The sequence below is a fragment of the Somniosus microcephalus genome, chromosome 7 (genome assembly GCF_052327205.1).
Source record: "Somniosus microcephalus isolate GS21.2 chromosome 7, FLI_Smic_1.0, whole genome shotgun sequence".
Lineage (NCBI taxonomy): Eukaryota > Metazoa > Chordata > Chondrichthyes > Squaliformes > Somniosidae > Somniosus > Somniosus microcephalus.
Window position 1 is genome coordinate 33543739 of NC_140993.1, and position 25527 is coordinate 33569265.

Below are 25527 nucleotides of genomic sequence, written 5' to 3' on the forward strand. Positions count from 1 at the left end.
AAGAGGCGGGAAAGATAAAATGTTGCAAATGGGAATGGCAAAATCATACAGCATGAAAAATGGGGGCAGGGGTTATAGTTTGAAATTGTTTGAACTCAATGTTGAGTCCAGAAGGCTGTAAAGTGCCTAATCGAAAGATGAGGTGCTGTTCCTCGAGCTTACGTATATTGATCCTGCAAAAAATGCCAATCTGAAGATTTATCTGAACCGTAACAACTCCCGAGGAAATCTCAGCGTCAACTTTTTGTTACAATGAAGGCAAGTCAATTCTGGGACCAAACAATTAGTGAGCGAAGAACCAACTAAAGCTTAAGAGGACAAAGACTCAAGGGCTGATCCAGAAATCTTTTATTGCAATGAAGAAGCAGTGGGGGTGAATTTCTGTGGGGGGGGAAGTGGGGATACTGAGGACGAGGGAAGAGAGGAAACTGAAGCCGTCCACCAGATCTTCGTCGGAAAAACTGCAGAAACCCGGAAAACAGCACTTTTTCTTCCATGAGTTTTATTTTCCCTTTGGCACAAACATAATGCATTTGGCCTGTTAGTGTGCCAGTTCTGTCAGTGTCGTGTCATTTACATTGTATCATGTTTAATTAGGTCCAATGCTTCAGAAAAGTGCAAACAAAATGCTGAAAGTAGTGTTCCTGAACATTTAGTCCCTGGCTGCAGGCGATGTCTCATCTCCACCAAAGAAAATAACATTTGAAAGATTGGAGTCTTAGTCTGCTCAAACAACTTCACACCTCTCTGCGCACTTGTCAACCAACAAAGGTTACACTTATGAGACATCTGTGCTTGTTGGGTGCCTCTGGCTTCATTCTGTTGTTATGACGCCGAACACACATTTAAAAGAGAAATAAAGCACCTGGCTGGTTTAGTATCAAATATCCAGCATATGTGGTGACAGTCTGAAGGATTATTATGTTATCTGCAGTGGCCTGCAAAAAATGGATAGTCTGTTCCCATTTTAAATCCCAACACATTATACATTATAAATGCAACATTTTCCATCCATTGACTATCAATAGGCAGAAAATCTGCCAGTTTCTTTCCCATGGACTTATCTTAAACAGAACTACTGTCTGTCTCTTTAAGCCGTCCTAGCTAAATCTGTCTGCTCCAATCAAAGGTGTCTCCTAATGATCTAATTAATGAGTCACGCTGATGTATCAAAGTTAGACTGTTGTACTTTCTCTGACCTTTGTGTAGGCTTGCGATGATATGAAATGATTTATGACTTCCCTTTGTGCAGAAGCCATCTTTCCCTTGGCATTGCATTAATTGGAAAAGAGCTGATATTCAATGCAGTGTTAAACGATTGGCCAGAGTAAATTTCCCCTAAAGCTATGTTCTTGCAAGGAGCCTGACTTTTCACCCAACAAGTCTACATTACATTTCATAATAAAAAAGAGGGACACTGGGACATTGCACTGTCTTAAGCTATCATATTTCACGCAGCTTTAATGGCATATATGTCAATCTCAGAAAAGGGAAAGTCACCTCCAAAATGTGCAGAACTTTCATTTCTGAGTTGGCCCATTCAATTTCATAGGAACATAGGAACAGGAGGAGGCCATTCAGCCCCTCAAGCCTGTTCCGCCATTTAATGAGATCATGGCTGATCTGCGACCCAACTCCATATACCCGCCTTTGCCCCATATCCCTTAATACCTTTGGTTAACAAAAATCCATCAATCTCAGGTTTAAAATTAACAATTGATCTAGCATCAATTGCCGTTTACGAAAGAGAGTTCCAAACTTCTATCACCCTTTGTGTGTAGAAGTGTTTCCTAATTTCACTCCTGAAAGGCTTGGCTCTAATTTTCAGACTATGCCTCCTAGTCCAAGAATCCCCAACCAGCGGAAATAGTTTCTCTCTATCTACTCTATCTGTTCCCCTTAATATCTTGAAAATTTTGATCAGATCACCCCTTAATCTTCTAAATTCTAGGGAATACAACCCTAATTTGTGCAATCTCTCCTCGTAACTTAACCCTTGGAGTCCGGGTATCATTCTGGTAAACCTACACTGCACTCCCTCCAAGGCCAATATATCCTTCCCAAGGTGTGGTGCCCAGAACTGCTCACAGTACTCCAGGTGTGGTCTAACCAGGGCTTTGTACAGCTGCAGCATAACTTCTACCCCCTTGTATTCTAGTCCTCTCGATATAAAGGCCAGCATTCCATTAGCCTTTGTGATTATTTTCTGTACCTGTTCTTGACATTTTAATGATCTATGTACCTGGACCCCCGAGTCTCTTTGGACCTCCACTGTTATTAGCTTTTCACCATTTAGAAAGTACCCAGTTCTATTCTTTTTGGGTCCAAAGTGGATGACCTCACATTTGCTTACATTGAAATCCATTTGTCCCAGTTTTATATTATAAGATATTTTCCTTGCTTTAGGCTATGCAGGTGATTTTGATAATCTCTCTGATAATAATTAAAATTATTAATCAGATTCTCGGCTGCATTAAACTATCATAAAATAGGAATTAGGCTTGGTTAAATGTGCGTTGTGCATCTCACACTACAATGTGTCAATCTCCTGCTGAACAAGCCTCAAGTGGGGGGCCGAGGACCTTCAGAATTGCTGCGGGGTCCATGAGGTCATCAAATCTCTGTCTTTCTCATCAGATTTCTGTATCACTTTGCCTTTGTTGACTTATTCATACATTATTTCTGTTGCTATGTATACTAATAAATATACTTTCTGTAATGATAGCACTGTTTGGTTTGGGTAGCTGACATTACAGTCTTTTGGATATTCGGACAGGAGGTCCCTTGGAGTGTGTCAATATTTGCAGGGGTCCCCAAGTGTGTTCCAATGTTTGGAAGGGGTCCTGGAATGTCAATATTTGCAGGTGAGCCTGAGAGAAGCATTAGAAGTTTGCAAGAGGTCCTCAGAAATGTGTCACAGAGGCAGCCCAGAAATTACAGAATGAGTTAAACAAAACATGTGAGCCGGCTGAACAATGACAGATGAACTTTAATGCAGACGACTGTAAAGTTCTGTCCACGGGATCAATGTAAATGAAAATCGGGCGGTTTCTAAAATGGGCAGCCAATCCGCAATGCTAGTTTGACACCTGGGTGGCACTGAAAATCTACCCTTCTGTTTCTCTCATCTAACTAGTTTTTAATCCAATGTTCTACCTTACCCTAATTTCATACACATTAGTCCTCTCCAATAGTCTCCCAGGTGGCACCAAACTGAGAATAAATTGCTTCAACCCCTAAACCTACATTGTCCTCAGCGTAAGCATAGTCATACCAAGGGCTGAATGTATCAATGTACTCCTCCAGTAAATACCATGTAATGAAAATGGACAATAGTTTCATAAGATATATGTACTTTCAACAACTCAATTATAAAAGCTGTAAAATATGTCTCAAAAGTGACAGAAAGGAGAAGTACTCACCTTTGGGAATAGTTGTGATTGTTCTAATAAAGGTATAGTCCACACACTGACAGAAAAAAATAATGAAGGCTGTTATAAATCTCATCATTCATCAAGAAACTACTCGTGAAATAACGCTGGACGGCCAGCTGGTGGCGCCGTCCAAGGAGTATAAATACTCGGGCGTCGGCCCCAGCTTTCCGGGGACATTTTGTAAGGCAAGGAACTAGTGAAGTACAACTAGACCTCCATGTTCTGAAACAAGTTGATTAAAGCCTTGCTTTATACTCAAACCAAGTGTGTAGTGAGTTTTGTTACGTCAAAGGCTATTGGCAAAATCAGAGGAGTGCTACTCCTTTAAGACTCTTTGATCAGAACCCACATCAGTTCCCCTTTATGTTGTCCTGTGACACCCCTCTTTCTCCTAAGGCAGTTACTTTCCATTTTTTTTGACCAGAGCAGGAATCTCTGCATTGGGCTCAGTGTGATTCCACACGATCTCAGTTCCTTTGCAAAGGGCAGGGAAATATTCCTCCTGTTACATTTGAAATAGACCAACCATTCAACTATTAATGAAACAAGTTTACACAATAAAATTACATTTATTGTCATAAGAAATCCTCCCAGCAATGTACAAAAAGCAACTGAGAACATTTGTTAAAATAACCTTTAGAACGTGACTATGACTGTCTAGATTAGCATCCTAAATCAACCTGACGGTGCAGACAAATACACTGGATAACTAAATGCCCTAAGAGAACACCAACGTGCAGTCTGAATGGGATGAGTGGGAAATATGTGTGTTACGCCTTCATGTGAAGAATGAGGACTAAGCTGTACCTTTCTTCGTTTATTATACCCCGCATACCCTGGATTATTTTCCCACGGTAGTTCATGCAGGAAAGAAAAAGAAGCTTATTCACCACGCATCCCGAGCAGGGCAAAGCTCTGTCATGTTGCACACTTGTGTTATTGCACAAGTAAAATTAACATTACATAGCATAAGTCAAATTAGTAGCACTTGGTGAAAGAGAGTTGATTGCGAACAACTTTCTTGGAACGTCACTAACCCAACACAAGAGGCAACAGAGATTGGCTGAGTAGACCGTGATTCCATGAGGATTCCCTAGCCTTTCAGCTGATGGAAAAGAATGATGTAATGAACTAGCGAAGAAGTTGGTCATTAATAAAAATAACAACAGAAGACGCTGGAAAAACTCAGCAGGCCAGGCAACATCCGTGGAGAGAGAAACAGAGTCAACGTTTCAGGTCTGTGACCCTTCGTCAGAACTGAGAAAAAAAGGCAGGAAATGAAACAGATTAAAAGGCAGTTTGGGGGGCTGGGAAATGGGGGAGGGGATGAAAGAAGAGACATTAAGAGATATTCAAGGTGAGACGAGATAGTAATAGGACAGGTAAAGAAACAAACAATGGCTCTAGATGAAGTGTGAAATGCGCTGGCAGAGTGAGAGACAGCTGCCATGTGGGAGAGAGCGAGAAAAAAAAGGGACCATTTTGACAGTTGTGCATTCAGTGTTCCACAGCATTGAGGTGCTGCAAACACTGACAATCACTGCACAGAGGTGCACGGCTGCACCCAGGCTCTCCCATGACTCCCTCCATATGCTTATGGAGGGAGTCACAGCACGCAGAGAGGTTCTCTTCCCTTCCAATGGGTGGAAGAGACCTCCTCAGGAGATCAACACAGCGGGGTTGCACATTGCACAGGAGGACACAAGCAGGGATGTTGTCAGGAGGATCAGGCTGCAGTGGCACAAACCTTTCAATGATCTCAATAGATCAGGAAATGTTACTACAAAGCCACACTCAAACTCATCCTGCTGTGCAACTCATCATGTCCCCATCACTCTGCCTTCCCTACCCTACTCCTGCACATCCTTACTCACACCAACTTACCTTGTACCTTCACCCATCCCTCCCTATCTACATTATCACTTCCCCATCTCACTAGCCACCCCTCACACTCACCCTCATCCTAGTGCAATCATACCAATTAACAACACACAAGGGTAGGCACTTGGGTGTTTTATGCAAAGATCATGTAAAGTTTCTGTTAATGTGCTGGCAAACATTGAAACCTTTATTTTCAACACTTTGCGTTCTTGGACAGATCTGTGTGCACCTTTGGAAATGGCTTAGTGAGTTACAGTGAATGGTGAGACAAAACGGTACCCCCCGCAATGGTGATGAGTGTGAAAGGAATGGCTTGGGTATTGTAGGGATGCTTTATGGTGTTGGTGTGGGGTGGTGCCAACCTGGTGCAGCATGTGGCAGCCAGGGTGTACAGCATCAAGTGAAGTAAATCTGGCCATGCTGAGGTCACCCCTGGTCTCCCGGGCAGCAATGTGGTCAGGTGCTGATGCCCTCTGTCCTGTGCAGCACCAGTTGATTGCGGAGAAGGTTGGCATTGTTGCTGGTGCTGCTGGTGTGCCTGGTGCTGCTGGTGTTGGGACTGATCGTGGTGGGATTCTGAGGACCATGGTGAGATAGTTTTAAGGGCACCGATGCTGATGTAATAGATGGCAGGTGATCTTGAGATGACAGAAGCGATCTGTCAATGGTGAGAGAGGTTGTTCCAATGAGGTGACACTGGAGAGAGCTCCAAACACTTGCAACCAGCCTAAAGCTTAATCTGTCTTCCAAATGCAATAAGCAACAGCTTTTAACCTTGGAAAGTAAACAGCTGTGAGATGGGAGCTTTTATAGCACATTTTCAGCTGTCAAGTAATGAGATGATTCCATGGTCATACAACTCCCAACCTGCTTACTCGACGTGATCCCCGAGCAGTGTCGGCCCCGTGGGCGACCTTGTAAAATGCAAAGGTGAGCTCAAAATACTTCTTAATGGGCTGTTAACAAGGTTATAATGCCCTGAATTGCTTCTCCTGCCGCTGCGTGTCGGGCCTGTTCAGCATTGACAGACCCAACATCTGGGAAAAGCGCATGGTGGCGGGTTGACAGCTGTGTCCCAACCCGCTGCCAAAAATTTTTTTCCCACCTGACCCACCACCAAACATGCCCGCTGACCCCCCGAAAAACTCTCCCTGAGTCTTCAGTTGGAGCAATAGTCCATCAACAAAAATGAGGCGGTACCTTGAAATTCCAGCCTGTTTTTGTGCCAAGCGGACTGTAGTTTCCTTGGCTTCAACTCTCCCACTGCGTAAACTCTCCAGACAGTGAAAGGTTGTTAGTAGTAATTAATCAGAGATGGAGAAGGAGATTAAAGAGCATTTCCACCAGAATGTTGTCCTAAATTCTGGCAGGGTTCTGAGAAGCTTGGACCCACACTTATTAATTGTTTTAAGAGTGTGTGTTTGGGAGACCACTAGGCCACTATATTGGGCTGAGGGTTCATGAAGAACTTTGCACCTGAAGATATGCAGAACTGGAAAGTGCTTTGGGATATCCTGAGGTCGTGAAAGGCACTATAGGAATAGACATCTTTCTTTTCTTCCTTTCAGCTCAGACAGTAGAGTCATAGCAAAAGCCAACCTTGGAGCTTTGGGATTGTTGGCAGCGACCATCTGCATATCTTCAGATGCAAAGTTCTTCATGAACCCTCAGCCCAACATAGTGGCCTAGTGGTCTCCCAAACACACACTCTTAAAACAAGAGTGGTGAGCTGCCTTCTTGAACTGCTGCAGTCCACGTGGTGAAGGTACGTCCACAGTGCTGTTAGGGAGGGAGTTGCAGGAATTTGACCCAGCAACGATGAAGGATCGACAATATACTTCCAAGCCAGGATGGTGTGAGACTTGGAAGGGAACTTGGAGATGAAGTTGTTCCCATGCACCTGCTGCCCTTGTCCTTCTAGGTGGTGGAGGTCACGGGTTTGGGAGGTGCTGCCGAAGAAGCCTTGGTGAGTTGCTTCAGTGCATCTTGTAGATGGTACATACTGCAGCCACGGTGCGCTGTTGGTGGAGGGAGTGAATGTTTAAGGTGGTAGATGGGGTGCCAATCAAGCAGGCTGCTTTGTCTTGGATGCTGTCAAGTTTCTTGAATGTTGTTGGAGCTGCACTCATCCAGGCAAATAGAGAGTATTCCATCACACTCCTTATTTGTGCCTTGTAGATGGTGGAAAGGCTTTGGGGAGTCAGGAGGTGAGACACTCGCCACAGAATACCTAGCCTCTGACATCTTGTTGCCACAGTATTTATATGGCTGGTCCAGTTAAGTTTCTGGTCAATGGTGAGCCCCAGGATGTTGATGGTGGGGGATTCGGCAATGGTAATGCCATTGAATGTCAAGGGGCAGTGGTTAGACTCTCGCTTGTTGGAGATAGTCAATGCCTGGCACTTCTGTGGCGCGAATGTTACCTGCCAATTATAAGCCCAAGCCTGAATATTGTCCAGGTCTTATTGCATTACATTTACTCTATCTAAACCCTTCATGATTTTAAACTGCTCTATCAAATCTGCTCTAAGGAGAGCAACCCCAGCTTCTCCACTCTATCCACGTAACTGTAATCCCTCATCTCTGGAACCATTCTAGTAAATCCCTTCTGTACCCTCCCATAAAGCCTTCACGTCCTTCCTAAAGTGTGGTGCCCAGAATTGAACACAATACTCCAGCTGGGGCCGAACTAGTGTTTTTTATAGGTTCAGCATAACTTCCTGGCTTCTAGAGTCTATTCCTCTATTTATAAAGCCTAGGATCCCATATGCTTTATTAACTGGTTTGTTAAACTGTCCCGCCACCTGCAAAGATTTGAGCACGAGCACCCCCAGGTCTCTCTGTTCTTGCACCTCCTTTAAAATTGTACCATGCAGTATGTATGGTCTCTTCTCAGTTTTCCTACCACTTGCGGTGTTTCCTGGGAGTGCATTCAAACGATCAAGTCAAGGTAGGAGTACATGGGGTGTATTTTAACACCGGTATAAACCTATTAACCCATGATGTAGTCAGCTTCCTAGAGATTGATGGTTACCAGCAAATCTCAATGGCAAACTGCTTGAATGATAATACCAGCTCCATCATAAAGTCTTTCCTTTTAAGAATTGTTTACAAACTTCTGAGGCTGAGAATGGAGCAAGCCTTTCCCATTCTATTCGGTACCAGAAATTATTAGGAAGAGAATCTGTTGCTCTATCAGGTAAAACAGTAATATAAGAAACGTTGCCACCTTGAGGGAAATCGCAGAAGAGGAGAAGTGACATATGACTGTGATCTTAATAGAACCACTTTAAATGGTAGAACATATCTTTATAGTGTTTCCCAAGCCTGAACAGTCCTACATTCCTATGGACATTGGGAATTATGGAAGAAGGATCTGAGTTATTTAAGTACATCTAGTGATTTCTTGTCCTCAACCTCTCCACAGAGTTGCATGTGCCATCCTCTTCCACCGTCTCTTCTCCATGGTTTACCTTCACGGGACTGCATCTGTTTGGTTCCAGTCCTACCTGTCCCAGTGCAGTCAGTGCATTCCAGCAAAGGTTTCTCCTTCTACTCCTGCACATTCACCTCTGTTGTCCCTCAAGGCTTCTTTCTTGGCTCCTCTCCTTTTCCTCATTTAGATGTTGCTTCTTGGTGGTATCTTCCATAGCCATGGGGTCAGTTTCTATATCTCTGCTGATGACACACAGCTCTACCTTGTTGGCAGTGAATGGGTTAAATCGGTGGGCAGCATGCTGTGAGGAACATATGCACTGTTTTCATGCTGGGCACATAATGGAAAAGTATTGAATGCTGTTAGACAGTAGTTGCTAGAAAATGCTAAGTTTCATTTATGATAATAGGGATGAGAACATACCAAGGAGTGGAGAAGTCAGAGCCAACTGGAAAGGGTTAAGTGCGTGAAAGACAGGAGGTAACTTGTTGAGTATATGAGATCCTGGCTACAGAACTGGAATAATCTGGTTTTCTAGAGGGAGGACATTTAACATTCTTGAGAGGCCATGGTATGTCATGATCATAGCTGCTAAATGAGTATGTATTTGTTCTAGTATAAGTGTGTAAACGACACTGGGGGCTTTGACTACTCTGTTCCTAAGGGCTTTGTGGCAACTCCCGAGAGGTCTGCTATTTGTAAGTATATAAATGTATTGCTTGCAGATGTTATGCTACTGTGCTAATAAAGTATTAGCTTATTCCAGTGTTTTCAAGCCTTATTTGGATGGAAGAAAGTTCAATATATTACTCCACCTCTTTTCTCAACTCCACAACTATTCCTGTGCTATCAGACTGTCTGTCTAACATCAAGTTGTTGATGAGCCAGAATTTCCTCTAATTGAACAATGGGAAAAATACAGTTGTCATATTCTTCTTCATGCCAAAAATACTGCACTGAGCCAGATTCAAACTCTCATATCCTGGACACCACCAAGACTCCCATATCACAAGGTAGCACCATTTAATGCATAGGGGAGCATTATGCTTGGTGCAAAAGGCTGCATCGTCTAAAGGATGGGGTGAGTATTGATGAGTTGAGTGGTCTTTTCTCACCCTCTGTCCCATCACTACGAGTTGTTGTGATCTGGAATGCACTGCCTGAAAGGGTGGTGGAAGCAGATTCAGTAGTAACTTTCAAAAGGGAATTGGATAAATACTTGAGGGGAAAACATTTGCAGGGCTATGGGGAAAGAGCAGGGGAGTAGGACTAATTGGATAGCTCTACCAAAGAGCACAGGCAGCGAATTGTCTCCTTCTGTGCTGTTTCATTCTATGATCATAGAAAAATCCCCAATCAATGCCATTGTCACTGCCAGACTAGATTTCTCCAACACTTGCCTCTCTGACCTTCCAAGTTTCACCCCTCATGAAGTCCAACTCATTCAATATTCCACCCCTCCCTCACATTTTGTCTCGCACTATGTCCTATTCGCTCATCACTCCAGTTCTCACTGATATACACTGGGTCCCCATTCACCTATGTACTGATTTCAAAATCGTCATCATCTATCAATCCCTCTACTGTCTTGCCTACCCAGCACTACGATCTCCTTAAGCCCCATCCCAAACCCTTCATTTACCATAAATATGCCCTCCTGTGCCTTTCCTGTTCCACTTCACTATTGGGGAGGCTCTTTCAGATGTCCTGACCCAACTCCACGAAACTCCCTCCCTAAACCCCTCTGCCTTGCTCCTCATCTTCTCAAAACAAATCCAATCATTGATGGGCTTGCTGGTCTTTACTTTCACTTCCTTTTTGTATATCTCTGGATTAGAGAAAATGCAGGTGAATTGCTGTCGCATATGGAAGGAGTGTTTGGGGCCCTGAAGTGTTGTGTGGGAGGAAGTAACTGGATACATGTTGCGACCCTTTTATTGCCTGGGACAGTGCAGGGTAAATGGTAGATGGAAGTAGGGGCAGTGGAAGATGAATCGGGGATCATGGAGGGATACAGACCCTCCAGAAGGCAGAGAGGAGAAAATGTGCTTGGTGGTGGGATTGTGTTGTAAGTGGAGGAATGGCAGAAGATGATCTGCCAAATGCAGAGGTTGATGAGGTGGAAGGTGAGAGCAAATTTAAGAAACCTTGCATATACTTATAACGTAAGCTACAAAGCCCATGTAACTACCTGATTTCATACATCATAAGTTTATAATCAGGGCCAATCTTGAAGTGTCAGGTTTATGGGGAGATTGCCAGTTTTTTTGAAGCTGTTGGCCAGCTTTTGCTAATTTTCTAGGTTGGCATGTACCCCTTGTGCCAGGGACTGAGAATGAGAATATTATTTGGGTTGTGATCTTACTTCTCTTGAGGTTCTAGCCTTTGGTTTCAGACCAGGGATGGTGTAATCTGCAAAAATTGTTCCTTTTTTGAATGCAACATCCAGCAACCAGAGGGACCTATGTTTTGTTTTCCAAAAAGACTTTCACTTACCAAATAAAGCAGAAGTAATGGAAATTTATCCTGTGTACAGCCATCCATCCTTTTATCTAGTACAGAATCAAAGAAATGGCTGCAGAGGTAGCTCTAGTATGGCATGGTCCATATTCTTAATTCCTGCCCCCTCCACCCACCCACTCTCCTGAAGGTATTGGCTCCTTGATTGGGTATGATTCCACAGGCACAGGGCACCTTCCATTACTTTGCCCAAATGACCACTTTTGTGTGAGCCTTGACAGTGAGTGTGGGCAGATATTTTGACAATGGCAGGGCAAACATCACAACTGAACCTCATCCTATCCTCATGTGACATTCACAAATGCATTCTGGACAGATATGAGGAATGGGATGATTCCCCCCCCCCCCCTCCTGAACCTAGGAGTGCAAACACTGCCTGGGTGTGATCAGCTAATTCAACCCAGACTGGAGATCAAAACAGGGAACCATCCTGGCCTGTGGAGTTCAGCTACTTACTGTATACATTTGCTGAGCTATTTGGGTGCCCAAGATCAATTTAATAGATATAAATATAGTGCACTCTGAAGGAATTACGAAATGTAAGTAATTGTGTGCAAATTCTTTTGTGCTCATTCACAAAATGAAGCTTTTTTCTCAGTTTTATTTTGGCAGCTACCCAATAATTTAAATCTTTCAAATTTATATGTCCTTCTAACAACTTACTGTACTAAGCTGTGTTTGATCCATTTTGATTGCTAGCAATCTTAGTCATACACACACACACACACACACACTCACAAAGATGGGCCTGGACATTATGTTAATAAGCCCTTTCATGCTTCACTCCAAATGAATTTGAAAAGCAACATCAGATGTTGGAAATTCAGACTTTTTATTTACGGGTAAGTTCTGTCTTACACTGAGCCCTAAAGACATCCATTACAATATTAAGTCTGAACAATATCTCAATATTTTCCAAAAAAATTATCAATACTGTACACAGACAGTTGAACTGTTACAATAATTTAGTTAAAAATGCTTTCTCCCTAGTTAATGCAAGAAACATCAATAATTAAAATACAGTACATCATTAACCTCACAACCTCACAACTTTCATTACAGTGGATTCTTCGTCTTTTTGTTCCTCATATTTATGAGTGATGTTGGGGTACAGTAGCTATATACATGCACTAAAGTGCTATGGACCCAATGGCATGCAAGTCAAGTATTGTACCATCATACAGCTAACCTATTAAGACTGTCCGTACCTCTCCTCTTTTTTTGCCTTTTGCTCTAGCAAAAAAAAATTAAAAACTCTATTCAATATAGTTTTTTTTCTTGTCCCTAAACCTGTATGGTGCAGCTAGCTTTCGTCAAGTGCACCATGGACTCTTTGTATCAATAATAACTAATGCTTCAATCAATAAGAAGCACTTTACAAAGTCGCACTGGCATCAAGAGTAGAATAAAATTAATGTTTTATAAAAGAATATTATTAGGACTATTTTACATGGAAACAATACAGTGCAATGTAAAAGAAAGGCGGCCCAAGTTACTGAGAGACCACTCCAACCCCATCAACTTCTCAGGATTCTGATTTCTTTCTCTTCTTCCCGTTATATAGACTGTATTTTTACAGGCAAATACCTGGACACCATAACCGTCCTACTGAGACGTGCAACGCTGTATGGTAATACTGAGGAAACTACTGTAAGCAATGAATTACAAGACTTCGTTGATATAATAGTTACAAATTTTATTGTAGATAATACTTCTTAACATTTCTTTTTGCATTTATTGGAATTTTTCGCTTGAAAAAGAATTCCCCCACTTGACTTGACCTAATGCCTCCACGCAACCTTCAAGGATGGCAGGGCGATCCAAGCTGTAGACATCTCCACGGCCACTGCCACTTCCACTGCTGCTCCGCGATCAGCCAACAGAAGGTACAACTTTGCCAGGATGGGACCAACCATGTCGATTCCCAGCTCTCCCCCTTCCCCACTGGTGGAGCACGAGGTCCTGCAGCTAATGGTCTGGTCCAAAAATAACACAGACAAACTCATCCCAACTGCGGTTGCAGATCTGACTAACAAGCAGCCCCGGCAACATAAACCCATGTCCTCCACCTTAATAAGGAGCTCAGCGCTGTTACCACTAGGCTTCCAGCTGCCAGGAAAACTATACTGAATACACATCTCATGGTTTAAGAATTTAACTTGGTCTCTTCCTGTAGGCAGCAGTGAAAAAATAAATCCTCACTGCACAGCCCAAATGGTGGAAGAACAGAGGGGAGGAGGGGGGCCTTCACAGTCTATACTGTGTACATTTCAAATTGCTTTGTCTACTCTCCATAATGGCTAAATAAAAATAACAGAGACTCCTAAACAGTTGGTCTACAAGCAAAGAAATCTCCCTCTTTACAGCCATGTATGCTAGCTGGTCTCAATTTGGAGTACAGACATGTCCATAGTTTTATAGGTTTGATACACAACAGTTACTTCTCTATTCCTGATCTGTTGAATCCTTCGGAACTTCAACTGCTGACTAGGATTGGCCATCCTGTAGAGCTGCTGTGACTGTGAATTACAGTGTTCTTTTTTATTCACCTGTGGATCACGGAGACTTGCTCTCTGGGTCATGGTCTGGCACTGTTGCAGGTGGTTCGATGCTTCTGGGTTGTTCGGCATAATCTAAATCCCCAGAGGAAGAAGACCGGGAGGCCGAGGGGGAGCGTGAAGCCCATCGCGATGGTGGACGTTGGTTGGCTGGCCTGGCAGGGCGTGAGAAGCAGGGTTCTAGTGGTGGAGCTACTGAGGACCAAGGTAACTCCTTACAACCAGGAAATAGAAGGAAAAAGGGAAGATTAGAACATTGCAATGGAAGAAAAACAATCAGATCCTATCAATTGGGTCTATCATCAGCTTTCACTGTCTCTTTTACTTCAATGGATTCTTGCTGCAGTTATACAGAGAACACGTGTTAAGAGCACCATAGTTACCACCGATCATTACTCCTGTTCTAGACTGTTCTCCACAGATATAAATGGGTTCATGACGTCAACAATGCCAGTTGATTAAACAAACGATTAAAAGAAACATTAAGTATTATGTTGGCTCTGTGATACAGATTACATTTCAAACTCACGGAGCATCTGAGCTCAGCTAGCCTTGTTCAATAATAATTGCTCACTCAATCTCACTTATTGAAAGCAGCCCAATTCATACAACAATGCCAGAGTGATATATCATATACATTTCTACTAACAATGAATCCATTCCTGGCCGAGATTATTCACAGAATCGTTCCCAGTATCCAATCATTGAATGCCTTTTAACTAGGGCTGAAGCACAGAGGATTTATTTTATGCTCATGAAATTTGACCGTCATAAGATTCAATTGCTCTTTATCCTGAACGCTGACTGATGGAAAAATATCCTGGACAGAGGACTGTTGAATTTGATTCAGGTACGACCTTCGTGCGAAGCAGCATTTTACATAGAAACATAGAAGATAGGAGCAGGAGTAGGCCATTCAGCCCCTCGAGCCTGCTCCGCCATTCAATGAGATCATGGCTGATCATCCAAACTCAGTACCCTATCCCTGCTTTCTCCCCATATCCCTTGATCCCTTTAGCCTTAAGAAATATATCTAACTCCTTCTTGAATATATTTAATGAATTGGCCTCAACTGCCTTCTGTGGTAGAGAATTCCACAGGTTCACCACTCTCTGGGTGAAGAAATTCCTCCTCATCTCAGTCCTAAATGGCTTACCCCTTATCCTTAAGACTGTAACCCCTGGTTCTGGACTCCCCCGCCATCGGGAACATCCTTCCTGTATCTAGTCTATCTAGTCCTGTTAGAATTTTATAAGTTTCAATGAGATCCCCTCTCATTCTTCTAAACTCCAGCGAATATAAGGCTAATCAACCCAATCTCTCCTCATTCGTCATTCCTGCCATCCCAGGTATCAGTCTGGTGAATCTTCGCTGCACTCTCTCCATGGCAACAACATCCTTCCTCAGATAAGGTGACAAAAACTGCACACAATACTCAAGGTGTGGTCTCACCAAGGCCCTGTACAACTGCAGCAAGACATCCTTGCTCCTGTACTCGAATCCTCTCGCTATGAAGGCCAACATACCATTTGCCTTCTTAACCGCCTGCTGCACCTGCATGCTTACCTTCAGCGACTGGTGCACAAGGACACCCAGGTCTCATTGCACTTCCCTTTTTCCCAATCTATTGCCGTTCAGATAATAATCTGTCTTCCTGTTTTTGCCACCGAAGTGGATAACCTCGCATTTATCCACATTATACTGCATTTGCCATGCATCTGCGCAATCACCCAACCTGTCCAAATCACACTGGAGTTTCTCGGCATCCTCCTCACAGCACACATGCCCACCCAACTTTGTGTCGTCTGCAAACTTGGAGATATTACATCTAGTTCCCTCATCTAGATCATTTATATATATTGTGAATAGCTGGGGTACTAGCACCGATCCCTGCGGTACCCCATTAGTCACTGCCTGCCACTCGGAAAAAGACCTGTTTATTCCAAATCTTTGCTTCCTGTCTGCCAACCAATTCTCTATCCAAGTCAGTACCTTACCCCCAATCCCATGTGCGTTAACTTTGCACACTAATCTCTTATGTGGGACCTTATCGAAAGCCTTCTGAAAGTCCAAATACACCACATCCACTGGTTCTCCCTTATCTATTTTACTAGTTACATCCTCAAAAAATTCCAGTAGATTAGTCAAGCACGATTTACCTTTTGTAAATCCATGTTGACTTTGTCCGATCCTGTCACTGTTTTCCAAGTGCTCTGCTATTACATCTTTTATAATGGACTCTAGCATTTTCTCCACTACCGATGTCAGGCTTACCAGTCTGTAATTCCCCGTTTTCTCTCTACCACCTTTTTTGAATAGTGGGGTAACATTAGCTACCCTCCAATCCATGGGTACTGTTCCAGATTCCATCGAATGTTGGACGATGATCAGCAATGCATCTACTATTTCTAGGGCCACTTCCTTAAGTACCCTAGGATGTAGATTATCAGGCCCTGGGGATTTATCGGCCTTCAATCCCGTCAATTTCCCTAACACCATTTCCTTACAAATACTGATTTCTTTCAGTTCCTCCCTTTCATCAGACCCTATGTTCCCCGACATCTTTGGGAGGTTATTTGTGTCCTCATTTGTGAAGACAGAACCAAAATATGTATTTAATTGGTCGGCCATTTCTTTGTTCCCCATTATAAATTCCCCTGATTCTGACTGCAAGGGGCCTACGCTTGACTTCACCAATCTTTTTCTCTTCACATATCTATAAAAGCTTTTACAGTCAGTTTTTATGTTCCCTGCAAGCTTACTCTTATATTCTATTTCCCCCTTCTTAATTAATCCCTTTGTCCTCCTTTGTTGAATCCTAAACTCCACCAATCCTCAGGTTTGCTGCTTTTTCTGGCCAATTTCTATGTCCTCTCCTTGGCTCTTATGCTATCCCTAATGTTGAGTCACCTTTTTTGTTTTATTTTTATGCCAAACTGGGATGAACAAATTCTGTAGTTCATCCATGCGGTCTTTGAATGTTTGCCATTGCCTATCCACCGTCAACCTTTTGAGTGACATTCCCCAATCAATCCTACCCAACTCGCGCCTCAGACCATCGTAGTTTCCTTTATTTAAATTCAGGACCCTAGTCTCTGAGTCAACTACTTCATTCTCCATCTTAATGAAGAATTCTATCATATTATGATCGCTCCGACCCAAGGGGCCTCGTACAGCAAGGTTGCTAATTAATCCTTTCTCATTACATAATACCCAGTCTAAGATGGTCTGATCTCTGGTTGGTTCCTCGACATATTGGTCCAGGAAACCATCCCGTAAACACTCCAGGAATTCCTCCTCCACAGTATTGTTACTAATTTGGTTAGCCCAATCTATATGTAGATTAAAGTCACCCATGATGACTGCTGTGCCCTTATTGCACGCTTCTCTAATTTCCCTTTTAATGCCATCCCCAACCTCCGCATTACTGTTTGGAGGTCTATATACCACTCCCACTAACATTTTCTGCCCCTTGGTATTTCTCAGTTCTACCCATACAGATTCCACATCATCAGAGCTAATATCCTTCCTTACAATTGTGTTAATCCCTTCTTTAACCAGCAATGCTACCCCACCTCCTTTTCCTTTTTGCCTATCTTTCCTGAATATTAAATACCCCTAGATGTTGAGTTCCATGTTTAGTCAAGTATGATTTACCTTTTGTAAATCCATGTTGACTTTGTCCGATCCAGTCACTGTTTCCCAAGTGCTCTGCTATTACATCTTTTATAATGGACTTTAGCATTTTCCCCACCACCGATGTCAGGCTTACCGGTCTATAATTCCCCATTTTCTCTACCACCTTTTTTAAATAGTGGGATTACATTAGCTATCCTCCAATCCATGGGTACTGTTCCAGAGTCTATAGAATTTTGGAAGATGACCAGCAATGCATCTACTATTTCTATGGCCACTTCCTTAAGTACCCGAGGATGTAGATTATCAGGCCCTGGGGATTTATCGGCCTTCAATCCCGTCAATTTCCCTAACACCATTTCCCTACAAATACTGATTTCATTCAATTCCTCCCTATCATTAGACCCTATGTTCCCCGACGTCTCTGGGAGGTTATTTGTGTCTTCCTTTGTGAAGACAGAACCAAAGTATGTATTTAATTGGTCTGCCATTTCTTTGTTCCCCATTATAAATTCCCCTGATTCTGACTGCAAGGGACCTACGTTTGACTTCACCAATCTTTTTCTCTTCACATATCTATAGATAGAAGCTTTTACAGTCAGTTTTTATGTTCCCTGCAAGCTTACTCTCATACTCTATTTCCCCCCACTTAATTAATCCTTTTGTCTTCCTTTGCTGAATCCTAAACTGCTCCCAATTCTCAGGTTTGCTGCTTTTTCTGGCCAATTTATATGTCCTCTCCTTGGATCTTATGCTATCCCTAATTTCCCTTGTTAGCCGCGGTTGCGCCACCTTTTTGGTTTTATGTTTATGCCAGACAGGGATGAACAAATTCTGTAGTTCATCCATGCGGTCTTTGAATGTTTGCCATTGCCTATCCACCATCAACCCTTTAAGTAACGTTCCCCAATCCATCCTAGCCAACTTGCGCCTCATACCATCGTAGTTTCCTTTATTTAAATTCAGGACCCTAGTCTCTGATAATGCCATCTTAATGGAGAATTATGATCACTCCTCACCAAGGGGCCTCGCACAACATGATTGCTAATCAATCCTTTCTCATTACATAATACCTAGTCTAAGATGGCCTGATCTCTAGTTGGTTCCTCGACATATTGGTTCAGGAAACCATCCTGTATACTCTCTCGGAATTCCTCCTCCACAGTATTGTTACTAATTTGGTTAGCCCAATCTATATGTAGATTAAAGTCACCCATGATAACTGCTGTGCCCTTATTGCACGCGTCTCTAATTTCCCGTTTAATGCCATCCTCAACCTCAGCATTACTGTTTGGGGGTCTGTATACAACTCCCACTAACATTTTCTGCCCCTTGGTATTTCTCAGCTCTGCCCATACAGATTCCACATCATCAGAGCTAATATCCTTCCTTACTATTGTGTTAATCTCCTCTTTAACCAGCAATGCTACCCCACCTCCTTTTCCTTTTTTCCTGTCCTTCCTGAATATTGAATACCCCTGGATGTTGAATTCCCAGCCTTGGTCACCCTGGAGCCATGTCTCCGTAATCCCAATTATATCATATCCGTTTACATCTATTTGCACAGCTAATTCATCCACCTTATTACGAATGCTCCTCGCATTAAGACACAAAGGCCTAGAAATTCAGTCGCGTTTGCGCCCACTTATTGGCTATAAAGTGGTTTGCGCCTGAAGTTTTTTATCGCCCGAAATTCAGATGGACCCGAACATCGGCGTTAGCTGGTAGCGCCGCGCCGGCACCGATGACGTCATCGGTGTGCGCAGCGCCCTGGTTGCAATGCTATTCCGGCCCGATGGCCAAATTCAGTTGCGGCCGCCTCGCCCGTGGCAGCCGCAAACAGCGTTTGTGAAACGGGGTCTTGCAGCTCCGAAAGGCCGGCGCATAAAGGTGGAGCGGCGGCCGGCCGCTTTCTCGGCGGCCGCCTGCCCGCACCTCCCTCCCCGGACTCCTGCACCACCCCCCCGCGGCATTGATGTCTGAGTCCCGCGAGCCCGGCACTTCTCCGTGGTGCCGGGCTCATTTGCCGGGGGAATCCACCGGTGATCTGACGGCTGCAGGCAGCTCCTCCTTAAGAGAAGGAGGAGGCCTGCAGTACCCCAGCCTGCCGCACCGCATCGGGTGCCGCAGCGGGAGCTGGACGCCTGAAAGTGACATTCATCGCCCCTAGCGAGGCGGCCAAACCCTGCAATAGCGCCCGCCGCCGTCTTGGCCCGTCGCAACTGAATTTTAGGTGGGCGCTATGGGAATCCTGGCGGGCGCAAAATTTCGGGCGCAAAAGACCTGGCGGGGCCATACCGAATTTCTAGGCCAAAGCCTTCAGGCTTGATTTTTTAACACTCTTGGTCCTTTTAGAATTATTATTTACTGTAGCCCTGTTTGATTTACACACTTGATTTCTCTGCCTTCCACTTTTGCTTTTCTCCTTCCTGTCTTTTGTTTCTATCCTTGGTTCCCTTTCCTCTGTCTCCCTGCACAGGTTCCCAACCCCCTGCCATTTTAGTTTAAACCCTCCCCAACAGCACTAGCAAACACTCCCCCAGGACATCGGTCCCAGTCCCGCCCAGGTGCAAACCGTCCAGTTTGTACTGGTCCCACTTCCCCCAGAACCGGTTCCAATGTCCCGGGAATTTGAATCCCTCCTCCTTGCACTATTCCTCGAGCCACGTATTCATCTGAAATATTCTTCTATTTCTACTGTGACTAGCATGTGGCACTGGTAGCAATCCTGAGATTACTACCTTTGAGATCCTATTTTTAAATTTACCCCGTAACTCCCTATATTCAGCTTTTAGGACCTCATCCCATTTTTTGCCTATATCGTTGGTATGTATATGCACCACGACAACTGGCTGTTCACCCTCCCCCTCCAGAATGTCCTGCAGCCGCCCCGAGACATCCTTGACCCTTGCACCAGGGAGGCAACATACCGTCCTGGAGTCTCGTTTGCGGCTGCAGAAATGCCTGTCTATTCCCCTTACAATAGAATCCCCTATCACTATAGCTCTCCCGCTTTTTCCTCCCGTCCTGTGCAGCAGAACCACCCATGGTGCCAGGAGGTTGGCTGCTGCTGCCTTCCCCCGATAATGAACAGCGAGCATAGCATTGGAGGGCTAGATAATTAGCACAGCTCTTCTTAAAAAACCTTTGCTGGCAAGTATGGGTGCGTGGATATTATGGCCTCCCAACACTCGCTCTTCGGGCTCAAACATGATGGCTGGCCATTTGGGAAAGGTACCGGATGGTTGTCCATTAGACTATATTGCAGCCAAAGTCAGCACCTTCAGGGGAAGAGGAGAGACAAAGTCCAAATACTGCTACCTGGCAGCTAGAAACACGTGGAAGCGGAAAAGTATCTTGCTGGTTGACATAATGATTTTGTTATTTATGTTTTGCAATGGAGGGCATTCTCTTCGGAGCCCCTGAAGTTAAGGTGGCCCGATGTACTTCAAAGAAACATTCTACAGTCTGCGCAGAACCCCTCTAGGAAATATTTTGGGTCTTTCCAACTTAGTGGAGCCACTGGGTACTCCATGAAAAAATAAACTCTGTGAAAAAGGTACACCCCTATGTTGGTTATGTTGGTTGGATCATAAGTGAACTTTTTGCAATAACATCTCACATTTATACTATGAAAGTATTGAAAACTGGAAGTAATTCTGTATATTTAAATGGAAAGTTGAGGGGCAGCATAATGGGGCATTAACTTAACACACCCACAATGTATAAAGATGTGTGATTGCGTCCATGCTTCCCCACAGGGTAGGTTCCCTAGCTCAGTTATTTTATCATATGGAGCACTGAGTGGAGTCCAGGTAGTTCCCAAACAGTGAGGGGAGGGTGAGGGAATGCTGTAGAGCTACTTATCTAGGGCATCATCACCACACTCCCAGCGGCTGGCTATACAGTGCCATTTGCGGAGGTCTGAGATTTACTTTGTCCTCTAGCCAAAGGAAGATGAATGTGACAGGAAGACTTCAGGAGGAGTAAAAATACAAAAAAGTGGGAAAAAAATGAAATATAGACTTGACCTGTTCTGTGTTGTAAGTGTGAGGTTAGAGTACAAGGCTGACAATGATTTAACCTTCAGCCCATCCTTGTTATAGCAACTGAGTACGAAACAGTCAGTCTGGCCAAACCTAAACAGGCCCAGGGAAGTTGCAGACTGATAAACTGCGAGATATATTTGGGGAGTTTAAAATAAGGCACAGGCCGTTTTCAAAGGTTGAAAAATTCTGCGGCTTAAATGAGAAAAAGTGCCACTTACACTAAATAATTGAAAACATACAAAAGGGAGGATGCAGTTGACTCCAAATAGATGCGTACATGCACCTGATTCATAGGTAACCCTGATTAAAAGCTATTACAAATTAAAATAAAAAAGTGGGTTCCAACATTGCATTTCAAATTGCTCTGTCTATAAGGTAAATCCATTTTAAAATGTCAACATTTGCATGCAGTACCTGTTATGGTGCTGTGATAGGGCATTTATATGTCAAATATGTCACATAACGTTATGTTGAAAAGCAGGATGCTGTAATCTGAAAATTGCGAGTCTTCTTGCTGTTCCATACCCTGGCCCCCAGATGGCTCTGCACCAGTATTCCAGTCCCATGTTAACTCTGACAAGTATATTGGAATGAAGGTAATGGATGTAAGCTAAGATTTTGATATACTATTCATAACGGACCAACTTCCAGTCCACTTATTTCCTTCCCCAACCTTTGAAAATGGCCTGTGCCTTATTTGAAATTCCCCATATTGATCTTATAGTTTAGCAGTCTGCAGCTTCTCTGTGTTCTGGGTTAATGACCCAAACTTCTATGAACCCTACCTCCACCCTGACCAATTCTTCAGACTTGCCCCCACACCATGCTGTGACCTGTCACAGATTTTCATTGCCCCATTTATTCCTCCCTTATTAGTGGCAGCTCTCGCACCCCTTTGATGGTGAATGGGTTCGTGGCCAATGTCACCTTTTCCAAAGAGCAGGTGCACACATTGTAAATGTTTTACATATTTGGTTTTACATAGAATTTACAGCATAGAATCTATGGGCCCTGGTGATTGATAATGTCCAATTGGGTGCCCCGAGTCCTTTTCCCCCCCTTCACACTCATGTTGATTTAGCTTTTTGCAGATGCTATTCACATACCACCCCCTCCTTTCTGAGTTGCTACCCCCATATCCTGCTCAGGTGTAATGAAAATCCAGACCTTGGGCTTAAGCGGGAGGAAAGAGAAACTTATTCCAAACCTCCCTCTGGGTCTGAAGGAGGGAAGGGGATCTCAACACAACCACCAATAAGTCAATATTCCAGCTAAGCCAATATTCAGCCCTGCCAGAGGGAAGAGTGACTTACTGGAGCCCTCCCCTCCCCACTGAGATAGTCTCTTTGTCCCTCTCCTCCATCCATCCTTCTCCCCCATTCCCAACCTCCTCCTCTTCCCACTCCCCATCTCCTCCTTCCTCTCCCTCACTCCTCCCATCCAACCCCCTTTCCTCCTCTACTTACTGGGTTGAATTATCCCCCTACCTACTTGACCTGAATACTGAATTTGGTCTTGGCTCCCCAGGTGCGACGCCATAGGATTTGATTTGTAAAGAAGTAAAACTATTTCCCATTTATTCCTGCTGTACAACATTCCTGGCAGAAGGATAATAATTCTTTCCTATAAATTCCCTAAGTCAAGCATAAAATATTCCTAAATTGTCTGGCTTAAGCTATTCAGAACACTAGATATGGTTCATCTGCTGTCTGGTTTCACCAAGAGCCAGCAGAAATCTGAACTCTTTTGTGTCAAATCGAGGTTTTTGTTCAGACTGAATTGCTGAATGAGTGATACATTACAAAATAGCTATTTCTATCCATAAAATACAAAAAAAACATTTAAAAGTAATACCGATCAAACAATGCTAGACAAGCTCGGTAAAATATTTAAAAAGGGATTTAAAAGAAACACTTGCATTTATATAGCGCCTTTCATGACCACCGGATGTCCCAAAGCGCTTTACAGCCAATGAAGTACTTCTGAAGCGTAGTCACTGTTGTAATGTAGGAAACGCGGCAGCCAATCTGCACACAGCAAGCTCCCACAAACAGCAATGTGATAATGACCAGATAATCTGTTTTTGTTATGTTGATTGAGGGATAAATATTGGCCAGGATACTGGGGATAATTTCCCTGCTCTTCTTCGAAATAGTGCCATGGGATCTTTTACATCCACCTGAGAGAGAGAGCAGACAGGGCCTTGGTTTAACGTCTCATCCGAAAGACGGCACCTCCGCTAGTGCAGCGCTCCGTCAGCACTGCACTGGAGTGTCAGCCTAGATTTTTGTGCTCAAGTCTCTGGAGTGGGACTTGAACCCACAACCTTCTGACTCAGAGGTGAGTGTGTACGGCTGTAATACACACTGAGTAAAATGATTCAAAGGTCGTGTCAGTAGGGAAGACCAATGCGTTATTTCACCTACATGTCCACCTACCTGTCCTTTAGATTACAAATCATTAGCGTACTGGCTAAAATCTGCCATGTAACCATGCACAATAAAGACTGGAAACACTCAGCCGGTCAATCAGCATGTGTGGCGAGAACAGCCACCTAAAACATTAACATGATGACTGTTCTCTCCTCAAATGCTGACTGACCTGCCGAGTGTTTCCAGCCTTTACTGTGCATTGATGCATGGCAAAATTTTAGCCAGTACACTAATGGTCTGTAATCTAAAGGACAGTAAGATGGACACATTTATTTCAGATTTCTAGCATTTGCAATTTTTTGCTTTTTATACGTAAAAAATAGTTTGCCGGAGCCTGCACAGTTGCATGGCACTGTCTCTTGGTGCACTATTGGGGGTTTACTATTACTTTGAGTGTTTGAGGTTTGCAAAGGGAAGTATTTACAGTTTCAGTAGGTGCGCCTAAAACGTGCTACTTAACACCTGACCAGCAGGCCAGCCAATGGAATAGAAGAAGCAATAATTGTGGTACTATGGTGCGAACTGCAATTCGAAACCATTTAAACAGCTGACATGGTAATGGGGAGAGCAGGGCAACTATTTAGTCTGAGTAACGTTGTGGGGAATGGAGCTCAGCAGAGAGCAGATTCCTTTTCTGGAAGGAGTCAGGAGGGAGGGACATGCCATATGGGGGCCCGTGCCTCCTCGCTCAAGCACCTCACGCAGCAGGTAAGGGAAGAAGTTGCAGAGAGGGTGAATGCAGCGTCTGGGACCTGCAAGAGCGGGAGAAAGGGCAGGAAAAATATGTCAGACAAGGCAACAATATTTTCCTGCATGATAAACACCTGCCCCAAGTACGCAGACAAGCGGTTTCTAACAGATGAATCCTTTCATGCTTGAAGATCCTAACAGTATGGTACCTGGATGCGTGCTGCCAAAATAGATCCAGGGCAAAGAAGGATTTGCTTGAATGGAGGCATTAAAGGCTGCAAAGTTATTGTTACAATTAAGAATGCATATAGCAACCTACGCCCACCCCAATAATTCTAAAAGGGCCTTCACACAAGCAAAATTCATTCTCGTTTAGTAGCACACTGTATGGACCTGAAACTGTGCAGCTGCACAACAGAATCATGGCTCTATGTATTTTCAATACTTCTATAATATTCTTTTGCTTGCAGGACAAGTTGGCATATAATCGACAAGAATAGACTCGTACTGGTCCCAAGCAACTTAACGTTGACTCCTTTTGAAGAGGCCACCACAGAAATCATTGGCTGGGAAATCACCAAAGCAATGGGGATGGCAAAACCGGAGGCTTCACCTGACCGTAGAGCTCGTACCAGTGTTCATGTCATGCTATGTGGCCCGACTAAGTTGACTGTCACACATTCATGCACTCAACCGCAGTTCCAACACACAGTAACTTAACTGAATTTTCCTACGCTAACCTACCCTCAAACCTGCGGGGTGGTGGTGGAAAAATGAGGCGGTGAGGCCTACCATCTCCACCACACTCTGACCTGAATTTTCCTCTCCATGCCCCCACTGGGATTGGGGCTAGTCACCCCTTCTCCCACCGGTTGCATGTAAAGGCCAGCA

The 25527-nt window shown here is 43.9% G+C and overlaps 1 protein-coding gene across 4 annotated transcripts in view; it reads right to left on the minus strand.

Moving 5' to 3' along the window:
• Nucleotides 1-12950: 12950 nt before the first annotated feature.
• The window catches only part of mtcl1 (microtubule crosslinking factor 1), a 243273-nt gene continuing 230696 nt past the window's right edge, over nucleotides 12951-25527 (minus strand). For 3 of the 4 annotated variants that reach the window (XM_085992382.1, XM_085992380.1, XM_085992383.1), the window contains one exon: nucleotides 12951-14043. In XM_085992382.1, the coding sequence (XP_085848508.1) occupies nucleotides 13828-14043 (216 nt within the window). In that variant the 3' untranslated portion in view covers nucleotides 12951-13827. The remainder of the gene's footprint in view (nucleotides 14044-25527) is intronic. The other variant, XM_085992381.1, reaches the window with a different exon arrangement.